The 12283-nt window shown below is 35.4% G+C and overlaps 1 protein-coding gene across 1 annotated transcript in view; it reads right to left on the reverse strand.

The window, feature by feature from the left end:
- Nucleotides 1–293: 293 nt before the first annotated feature.
- LOC121878952 (putative sodium-coupled neutral amino acid transporter 7) overlaps nucleotides 294–12283 on the reverse strand; it is a 77693-nt gene continuing 65703 nt past the window's right edge. The window contains exon 9 of the mRNA XM_042385404.1: nucleotides 294–396. Coding sequence (XP_042241338.1) covers nucleotides 294–396 — 103 coding nt within the window. The remainder of the gene's footprint in view (nucleotides 397–12283) is intronic.

A 12283-nucleotide genomic window follows, 5' to 3' on the forward strand; every position in this document is an offset into this window, starting at 1 on the left:
TGACACGACTGTACATGGATTTCTCCAGGAGTTTGACAAAGTCCCACATATACGACTATCCTCTAAGATCCAAGCACATGGCATCACTGGCAAGATTTTGATGGGGATTAACTGCTTTCGTCTTTATTTGTTGATTACATTAGGATCTACATGAAATATACATATATATATATATTTCATGTAGATCCAATGAAAACGTGGATAAGATAAATCTTGATAAAATCACACCGAAAGGAAACACGGAGCATCTTAGCTTTTCGCTTCATTCAAGACATCTTGAATAAAGACGAACGCTAAGGTATGTGTGTGTAAGTACTTAAGGCCGATGGTTCACTTGTAGTGGCCTCAGCAGGAGACAGAGACTTCAACTGAATATAAAGATCTCCAACAGCCTCCCTGTAGATGAAATTCATTCAGATTAATCATTCCTCACCCTTTTCGCACAAAAGTTAACAAAACTAGTAAAAACAAATCCATATACAGCCTTTTCTTACATCGATATATACAGTGGACGATAATTTTACTGCTGATCATTTATCTGAGCCAGGGCTTTACTGTGTTTCATGAATTGAAACCAATGTTACTATTTAACCACATCAAATTTCCCGCTGCCGTGGCGAAAGAAGAATTGGTGGGCATGGGTGAAGCGACGAGTGAGGCTACGGCGCTCAGTGTCTCACTGTCCATTGTCATGTGCGGATCTAGGCTACTCGCATTCACCTTGTAGTGTACTATTGCATATTGTATGATGATTTTATAGGGCACGAGTTACATAAGATTAATGCATATTGTATGATTTGCTTCAGTAAAACTTTCTTTATGTCATGTTCTTTGATAACATTCCCTCTACTAAATTTAGTTTTAAACATGTTGAACCAAAACAATAAATGTATGATAATTTATTTAACTCAATATAGTACCCTGTACAGTATCTCTTTATCGACGGGGGTTACATTCTGTAAACGGCCGTCGATAAAGAAACCGTCGATACCGTGATGGTTACGTAATTTTTCTAACTATTATTAGCATATGTTGAATAAATGTACCTTTAAGCATTAATGCGTTTCCTTTACACATAACCTTAAATAATAGTGTATAAATAATAATATAATAAGTGGACAAAAATACTAGCAAACTTACGATTTCATTTATTGAAGTGAACATCGGTCCTTACAGTAAACAAAACAGTGTACAGTACAGTAAAAGTCCAAAAATCCAGATGCCCAAGGCAAATTGTTTACCATTTATTATTACAACACTTTACACTGAAACGCGGGTAGTTTCAACAAAAATATTGTGTATTTCCATTCAAGTATTTATTCAAGTCAATTAGGAGGGAATATTATTGTAATACAACAGTTTTTTAACTAAACCATTCGAAAAGTGATTACGGTAACATCTTTTGAACGAAAGAAAGCGAGTCATTGTTTTCGTCACGATTTTATCCCACTTTCCACTTTAATACGTACGTCATTTCAACAAAAATATTACATTTCCGTGAATGTATTATATCAAGCACAGTATGAATAGAATATCATTGTAATATAACAGAATTTTAACTGAAAACTATTAAAAAAACGAGTAACATCTCAAGAACATCGGAAGCTTAGGTAAAGTCTTTTGTTTTCGACATGTATTTTATCCTATTTTACATTGAAATACATCACGTTTCAGCAAAACTACTATTTATTTCCGAGAATATATTCATTCAGGCGCAGTTTAGGTAAAATATACGTGTGATGTAATAATTTTTTAACTGAAAACGATTCGAAAAACACGTAGCCTCTAGCCCTGTTCAAGGAGAGGACTGGGAGGAGCTGTTTGGTGCTGCAGACGATGACAAGGAAAATGATTTTGATGGATTTTAATGAAAATATTCAGAAATATGGTATCGTAATATTTATTCAAGTCAATTAGGATATTATTGTAATACAATACAACAGTTTTTTAACTAAACCATTCGAAAAGTGATTACGGTAACATCTTTTGAACGAAAGAAAGCGCAAGTCATTGTTTTCGTCACGATTTTATCCCACTTTCCACTGTAATACGTACGTCATTTCAGCAAAAATATTACATTTCTGTGAATGTAGTATATCAAGCACAGTATGAATAGAATATAAAAATCCGGCTAAATAATCCGTCGATAATCGAAACCGTCTATAAAAAATCCGTCGATAAAGAGGGAGTACTGTATATATCCAGTAGTTCCAAGATTCGTCCCTGAATTTTGTGAGTTTGGCCACTTTACCTTCCGTGCGCTGCTGTCACCTACAGCACTTTTAATGTAATAGATTGTTCAATACCTGTAGAGATTGGCTAGGCAAATTAACATTAGTCAAGCACATATCATTTTTATCATCCAGTATAGTTTTAATTTTAATTGCACTATTTTACCGAGTTATTTGGTAAATATAGTACGTAAAATAAAAAATGTGGCAACTTACCAGACAGCCACTCGGACTGTGGTTCGAGAAATTTACTTGGTTTATACGGGTACAGGATAAACGGCACTTACGTTACCATTGAATTTGAGATTTTAAAACATACAAGCATGAAAACAATATATGCTTGTATTTATTATAAATACAAAGAGTTATGAGCTGTATCAAGTGCCATAAATATTTGTAAGCAAGTGTGTTATCCAAGTTGGATGTGAGTAAGGCGCATGGACAAGACGGAATGCCCCCTCGTGTTCTGAGGGAGTGTGCTGAAGTACTGGCCCCTGTGCTTGCTCGCCACTTTCGACTTTGCCTCAAAACCCAAACTTTTCTTTCTTCTTGGAAGCATGCCTTGGTTCAACTAATCCCAAAGATGGGTGACCATTCGAATCCCTCTAACTATCGCCCCACTGCCCTAACTTCATTTCTCTCTAAGATTTTTTAAACTATCTTGAACTCCCATTTTCTCCGTCACCTAGAACGCCATACAGTATAGTCTTCATTTACGCGGTCAATTGAACCCGTGGAGGTCCGCGAAAAACGAGAAACGCGCAAACGAAATAACAGAACATATGGGATTAATTGAAATAGAGACTGGGCCGACCCCCAAACTACACTTTTTCCGACACAATACGTATGTTGTAGTAAAAATAACATCTTAATTTTATGATGGTATGCACACACAATTAATATTTAAGAGAAATACAGTCGCCGGTTAATGTCCATTCAAATAATGGACTCAACTCACCCCCCCTCCCTTCCCACGCTCGCTGGCTCCTCCCTCTCTGAGAAATGTTTGGGTGAAAACACTAGGTTTTTAGGTTTAGTAATAAATAATACCTCACACTATGGTTAGGATAATATAATTGACATTGCTGGATTCCTTGCAAGACTGTGAATAATTTGAATATAAACGTCATATATTTTGCACAAAAGATAAAATTTTTGCTCTCTAATAAAATTCTTAAATTAGCTCTAAAATTTGTATGTCTAATGCAAATTTTAGGATGTTTATATTTAAATTCATCACCATCTTATAAGAATTCCAGCAATGTAAATTATATTCTGGCCGGGTAATTTCTATTAATTTTATGAGCTAAAAACAAATATCTTCAGTAAATAAACAAATTATACTTCACCCAGACACAATACGTTACAGTATGTTGTAGTAAAAATAACATCTTAATTTTATGATGGTATGCACACACAATTAATATTTAAGAGAAATATCAATAATATTAGGTTTTTTAACACTTACTTAGTAGAAGAGATGGCTGGGTACACGGGGATTGGGGTTGATTCTGAGGCAGTGGGCAAATTATTGGCCCTCACCTGTATCACTTGTATCACCTGTATCACTATCCACCACAGAGGCTAGCAGGGCCTCTTTGTCAAACCCCTCAAAGTCCATATCCTCACTATCACTATCACTGACTTGGGCTGGCTGTGATGGGTGGCGGGTGAAGAACTCGGTAATGTTTTGTTGACTGGGCGACCTTGTGCGCACCCTGCCCGCACCGCTTCCCGCGTAAATGATGAAATTTACCGCGTAATTAAAACATTTCATTCTGGCAAGGTGCCGCGTAAATGACCAAACGCGTAAACAAAAACCGCGTAAATGCAGACTATACTGTATTCTTTTGTCGGATCACCAGTATGGCTTTTGCCAGGCGAGATTTACTGGTGATCTGCTCTCCTACTGCACCCATCTTTAGTCATCCTCTCTTAGGGATTATGGGGAAACTTTTGTCGTGGCCCTCGACATCTCCAAAGCATTTGACAGGGTATGGCACAAGTCTTTGCTTACTAAACTTCCCTTTTATGGTTTCTCTCCCTCACTTTGTTCTCTAATCTCTAGCTTCCTTGAGAACCGATCCATGGCAGTTGTTGTTGAGGGATCGATCTCTCGCTCTTTCTCTACCAATAGTGGTGTCTCACAGGGTTCTGATCTTTCACCTACTCTCTTCCTTCTTTTTATCAATGATTTGCTTCACACTACAACTAATTCTATTCATTCTTATGCTGATAATTCTACTCTTCACTCTTCTTCACATTTTCCCATTCCCCCTAACTCTCAAACTAGATCTGTTTCTAGAGCTGATATCATTACATCTATCAATGCGGATCTATGCAGCATCTCCAAATGGGAAAATAGAACCATTCTGCCAAATCTTAAAATAGATATACTAGGCCTCACCATTTCCTCTAATATGTCATGGAAGCCACACATCCTCAATATTGCTAGAGTTGCCTCCCGAAAGCTGGGATTGCTGTACAGATGCCATAGCTACTTCACTGCTGAGCAGTTGCTTCAAGTATATAAGGGATTCATTCATCCTAAATTGGAGTGCTACTCTCATATCTGGGGTGGCTCTTCCTCTATCCAACTGTTAGATAGGGTGGAATCAATGGCATTTCATTTATTAACTCTCCTCCTTTAGTTGAAACTCTTTCTTCCCTTTCTTTTCGCTGTAATGTTGCTTCACTCTCTCTCTTTTACAGGTACTTTAACGGGCAATGTTCTGTGGTTTTGGCACCCTGTGTACCACCAGCAAAGCCGTGGGCTCATAACACATGTCTTGCCCGCGGTGCCCACAGTTCTTCTGTGGCTGTCAGTCGTGGCTGTCAGTCACACTAGAATAACCCATTATAGTACATCCTTCTTTCCTCACACAGCCAAACTGTGGAATGCTCTGCCTTCTTCTGTGCTTCTACACTCATACAATCCGTCTCACTTTAAAAAGCTGATTTTCCGGCATCTTCGTGGTGTAGATTAATATAACCTTTTCATATTTTATTTTTAATTCCTTACTATTCTTATTTTTTTGTCCACTAGGGCCTGTTGTGGGTCGATGACCTGTGCCCAGGTAGGCTACCCCCATAAAAAAAAAAAAAAAAAAAAAAAAATTGTAAGTGGGTACACGTGACCTAGCCACACCAGTCACATAAAGTTAGTCATCCATGATGTTAACACCATCACTGCACACCCCTGACAGAGACACTTATTGAGTTGCAGGTACACCACCGATTTTCCAGGAACTGATGGTCCGGCACCTCCTTTAGTCCGGACAAAATTATGAGGGGGCACTTAACTTCCCTCCCAGCCAGGGTGAAGGTAGTTTTAGGCTTAAAGTGTTTATCTTATAAAATGTAGCTGACTAGACTTAGCAGAATATAAATTACATTGCTGGATATGTATCACATAGTTTGCACAAGAGAAAATCTTTTTATTCTAGTGTAGTACATTTGAGTATAAAGTGTGTACAGTAATGTTGCTCAAAATTATGGCTTTTTCACATTTAATTTACATTTAATATTTGTTTAATTTAAGTTTCTATCAGTCCATGGTGCTTTAGAGACACAGGCGGTGTATAATTAGTGGGTGAGAGGTGTATTGTTCAATTATTATTGCCTGACCTCGGTTGGTCCGGCAAAACAGATAATCCGGCAAGGCTTTTGAACCATGGGTGTCGGAAAATCGGTGGTGAATCTTTAGTGGATTCCTCCCCTACAAACGCTTGTTGCTGAGTAGCCAACCCCGCGAATTCCCCAGTGTATGCCTCGTGGTCTAGGTCAACCAGCGCAGCCTCACATGACGGAGGTCAACTATTAAGCCACGCCTACCTCCGCTATATAAGACCTGACCTCGTGGTGACCTGTTCTTTTCTACCTACACCAACCAGCAAGCAACACCTCCTCCTCCTCCTCCTCCTCCTCCTCCTGCCTGGCGGCCCTCGCTCCCGCCGGCGAGCATGGCGACCCACAAGCTGGTCCTCCTCTGAGCATCCTCACCAACCAGCTCTCTCTACTCAACGCTTGTAACCATGCTGCCTTCCCAGCACCAAGCTGCACTGTACATCCAATACAACATGTATACAGAGAGCACATTGTGAGTTTCCTTTCTCCATCCCATCCTGAGTGTGAATCCAATAACCCGTACCCCACAAACCTATATATGTCTGAATGGTATTATAGTTAGTCACTAAATCAGCAGGAATAGAATGATTGTGGAAGTGATACACAACTCTTGCCTATAGTTGTCGTAGAAGCTCTTTATCTCAAATTTTCTCAGTGGGGGGAGGGAGATCCCAACCGTGCAAGTGAACTGCCCTCAAGCACGGTAAAATGATCGTCTACTGTACTGTGGTACTGTGAAAACAGTATATATCTGCACCTCCCTTCCTCTCTTAAACATAAATGTGCAATCTTACATGTGCAAGAAATTACATACAATATAGCATATATTTTGGTACATATATATTCATACAGTACAGGTAAAAAGACTCTCACAAAAAGAATATTCAAAGATCAAATTACATGAGAATCAATGACAAACTTATTGATCATGAGCCAGATAATGCATGCTATCAAGAAACATAAGTAAACCCTTGATAAATCATCATTTGATATCTCAGAATTTCATTTCATTTAATTTGGCACGTATATGGTCTTGGAACTTATTATAAAATAACTTGGGAAATACCGAGTTATATAAAATTATCTGGACAAATCTAGGCACATTTGGCCATGTGGGTAACACTTGCCGTGCTGCACTCCACGTTTAGTCAGTCTGGTAATTGTTATTGTTGTGGTCAGGTGCACGCTGGCTCACCCAGTACACAGACATGGGGAGGGAGGGTGCTATAGCACCCCAATATGTTGGGTATAAAGTACTATACGTTGTACCAGTGAGTAACTTGGGGACCAGAATTAATATTTAGCACTACCTGGTAAAATTTAGTTCCTGCAGTACTAACCCGGTAACACCCAACAACCTCCCTCATTCATGTCAGGCCAATGTATGCAGAATGTCTCCACTATTAAAGTAAATCCAATATCGTAGATTTTATTTAATTTACAGTGCAATTCATTTTATCTGAATTCCAACTTTGTCCCCTTTGGTAAACTTCTAATTTAGTCCAACAATCCGAAAGCAATTGATGTCATCTATTCGGACATCTGACACCTGCAATGCTATAATCATTTTTTTAACAAATACTTCTCTGTTAAACAATAAAATTGATACATAGCATATCATAAAATACAATAGCACATATTTTATGTACAAGAAATACCTCCTCCCACACTCAAACTATCATCTAACTGATGACACAGTTCAGTCAGGCAGTCAACCAACTGACTTGAGATATATATATTTATGTGTACTGAGTGTAACCCAACCCAACTCAAACTAATGTAACCAAACCCAAACCAACTCAACTCAACTCAACTCAAACCAACCTAACCTATTCTAATCTAATCTTACCAAACTCAACCCAACCTTTGTCAGTTGTTAAACTATAAAAACATTTCATATGTTCTACACCAAAGACAACTTGCTAAAAAAAAATTGATAATGATTTAACAAAAGTGGCAGGTGTAAGAAGCTGAAAGTGGCCTCTGTCGGTGGAATTTGACATTCTCACTTGTCTCAAATTGGCACCCAGGCCGAACGTAACGGGATGTGAAGAAGATTAAGTACATACAGTTAAGTTGAATAAGGGTTAAGTTCTGATAGCCTTTGTTCCATATTAGTAACAGTTTTCCCAAACTTGAAGGGAATCGGTTTAAAGAAATTCATTAGTGTACGAAAGCTAAAACAAATGACTGTCGATAGCTAAGACAAGAGTCCCTACATACTGAGAGTAGCGACAATTCGACATTTGACGACATCTTGAATCCACTTCATGGCGCCTATCTCTCTCTCTCTCTCTCTCTCTGTATATATATATATATATATATATATATACACCTAAACCCCGACTTACGACGGGGTTAGGGACCCAAATCCAGGTCGTAAGTCCGATATGGTCGTAAGTCCGATATAGATAAAAAAAAATCTACAATGAAATACAGTACAGTAAAAGTAATAAATAATGATGAATGGATACAGTACAGTGAAAGTAATAAATAATAAGGAATGGATACAGTGTGACTGAGCACTTAACCTTTAATGTAGTCAGCTGAATGCACATGGGGCCCCCATAATTTTCTAATTATACATGGAGACTACATTAACTGGAAACTTTTCGGTATAGAAAATGCGTGTGTCATTTTAAAATTTTTTTTTTTTTTTTTTTTTTTTTTTTTTATCTAAGGCGGTCAAGTCCCGGACGGTCGTAAGTCATCGAAGTCGTAAGTCGGGTCTAGGTGTATATATATATATATATATATATATATATATATATATATATATATATATATATATATATATATATATATTCTAAACCCTGACTTACGACGGTTAGGGACCCAAATCCAGGTCAAGTCCGATATGGTCGTAAGTCTGATAAAAAAAAATTTTTTTTTTTTTTTTAATAAAATTCAATGAAATACAGTACAGTAAAAGTAATGAATAATGATGAATGGATACAGTACAGTGAAAGTAATAAATAATAAGGAATGGATACAGTGACTGAGCACTTAACCTTTAATGTAGTCAGCTGAATGCACATGGGGCCCCCATAATTTTCTAATTATACATGGAGACTACATTAACTCGAAACGTTTGCATAGAAAATGCGTGTGTCATTTAGAAATTTTTTTTTTTTTTTTTTTTTTTTTTTTTATCTATATCTGAGGCGGTTGAAGTCCCGACGGTCGTAAGTCCACGTAGTCGTAAGTCGGGGTTCAGGTGTGTGTATATATATATATATATATATATATATATATATATATATATATATATATATATATATATATATATATATATATATATATATATATATATATATATATATATATATATATATATATATATATATATATATATATATATATATATATATATATATATATATATATATATATATATATATATATATATATATATATATATATATATATATATATATATATATATATATACATTATATATCTCACTTAACGGGTCAATTGAACCCAGAGGGTCCTGGTTATGAAAACCATGTTAAGTGAATAACAGAACATATGGGATTAATTCAATAGAACCCAGCCCACCCCCAAACTCCACTTTTTGACGACAAATAACTATGTTGTAGTAAAAATAACATCTTAATTTTATGATGGTACATGCACACAATTAATACTTAAGAGAAATAGAGAAATACAGTCGCCAGTTAATGTCCATTCAAATAATGGACTCAACTCCTCCCCTCTTCTCACACTACACCTCACTGGCTCTTCCCTCTGAGAAATTTTTTGGGAAACCAGGTATAGTAATAAATAATTCCTCAAACTAAAGTTAGGATAATATAATTGACATTGCTGGATTCCTTTTAAGACCAGGAATATTTTGAATATAAATGTCATATTTTTCACAAAAGATAACATATTTACTCAGAATAAACTTTACATCTAAAATTTGTATGTCTAATGCAAAATCTATGATGTTTATATTCAAAATGATCAGCAAATTGTAAGAATTCCAGCAATGTAAATTATATTCTGGCTGGATAATTTGTATGAATTTTATGAGCTAAAACAAATATCTTCAGTTAATAAAAAAAAAATATTCTTCGACACTATCTGTCAATCAAAGTACCCCCACCTTGCCTTCCTTCCAACCGCGTGGTCAGTCCCAACCTCCCCCCACCCCCCACCAATCCTCCCTTCAAGAGTTTTTAACATTTAGTATTAAATAATACCTCAGATTAAAGTTAGATAATATTATTGATTGCTGGATTCCTTGTAGACCAGGGAATATTTTGAATATAAATGTCATATATTTTGGATGAAAAGAGAACAATTTTTATCTAAAAATTGTATGTTTAATGCAAAATATATGTTGTTTATATTCAAAATGATCACCAAATTATAAGAATTCCAGCAATGTAAATTATATTCTGACCGGTAATTTGTATGAATTTTATGAGCTAAAACAAATATCTTCAGTTAATAAAAAAAAATAATTCTTCACGGGTAACAGATGGTCGGTCGGTCGGTCGGTCCCTCCTCCCCACCCCCCACCAACCGTCCCAAGGAGATGTGGGATAACCACTAAATTTTAATAAATAATACCTCAAACTAAAGTTAGGATAATATAATTGACATTGCTGGATTCCTTGTAAGACTAGCAATATTTTGAATATAAATGTCATATATTTTGGACAAAAGATAACATAATATTTCAGGAGAACAATTTTTATCTAAAAATTGTATGTTTAATGCAAAATATATGTTGTTTATATTCAAAATGATCACCAAATTATAAGAATTCCAGCAATGTAAATTATATTCTGGCTGGGTAATTTGTATGAATTTTATGAGCTAAAACAGGCAGTCAGGCAGGGTGGCGGTGGGGGGTGGTGCGACCAAAAATAGCTCTCGGGCGACACTCAGCTGCATGATGAAAAATGCCACGTTATGAAAGTTCATAAGCACATATGCTATGAAAAAGCGCTAAGCGGGTAATACTGTATATATATATATATATATATATATATATATATATATATATATATATATATATATATATATATATATATATATATATATATATATATATATATATATATATATATATATATATATATATATATATATATATATATATATATATATATATATATATATATATATATATATATATATATATATATATATATATATATATATATATATATATATATATATATATATATATATATATATATATATATATATATATATATATATATATATACACACACACACACACACACACACACACACACACACACACACACAGTATTCATTTACGTGAATTGAACGCGGTCAATTGAACCCACAGGGTACCAGCGAAAGTGAAAATGAAAACCGAGTAGTGAACAACAGAACATATGGGATTAATTCCAATAGAGACTGGCCCTACCCCAAACTCCACTTTTTCCGACATAATACCTATGTTGTAGTAAAATAACATCAAAATTTTATGATGGTATGCTCACACAATTAATATTTAAGAGAAATCAGGTTGCCACGCATGGCCATTCAAATAATGGACTCACCTGCCCCCCTCTTCCAGCTCACTAGCTCCTACCTCTCTGAATGTTGGGTGAAAAACAGATTTAACTGCTTATAATAATTATTTGCTTTGTGTAAACCAAGTTATTACATTAGATCTAAAATTTGTATGTCTAATGCAAAATCCATGATGTTTATATTCAATATGATCATCAAATTGTAAGAATTCCAGCAATGTACAGTATTACCAGCTTTACACGTTTCACTTTCCGCGATTTCTCATTTAAGCGTACTTGCCAGAACCAGAGCTTTCACTTTCATGGTGTTTTATATACGCTGGAAATATATATATTTTTTTTATTTAGCTCATAAAATTCATACAAATTACTCGACCAGAATATAATTTACATTGCTGGAATTCTCAATATGATGATCATTTTGAATATAAACATCATGGATTTTGCATTAGACATACAAATTTTAGATCTAAAGTAATAATTTGGTTTACAAAGCAAATATTTTATCTTTTGTGCAAAATATATGAAGTTTACATTCAAAATATTCCCTGACCTGCAAGGAATCCAGAAATGTCAATTATATTATCCTAACTTTAGTCTGAGGTATTATTTATTACTAAATGTTAAAATCTAGAGTTTCACCCACACATTTATCTGGTAGGGAGGGAAGGTGGGGGGAGGTTGGGGACGAGACCGACCCAGCTGGCGAGTGTGAGGAGGGGGGACGCAAGGTGGGGTACTTTGATTGACAGATAGTGTCGTGAAGAATAATGTTTTTTTTTATTAACTGAAGATATTTGTTTTAGCTCATAAAATTTAACAAATTACTCGACCAGAATATAATTTACATTGCTGGAATTCTTACAATATGATGATCTTTGAATATAAACATCATGGATTTTG

This window comes from Homarus americanus, unplaced genomic scaffold (assembly GCF_018991925.1).
Source record: "Homarus americanus isolate GMGI-L3 unplaced genomic scaffold, GMGI_Hamer_2.0 scaffold4060, whole genome shotgun sequence".
Classification (NCBI taxonomy): domain Eukaryota; kingdom Metazoa; phylum Arthropoda; class Malacostraca; order Decapoda; family Nephropidae; genus Homarus; species Homarus americanus.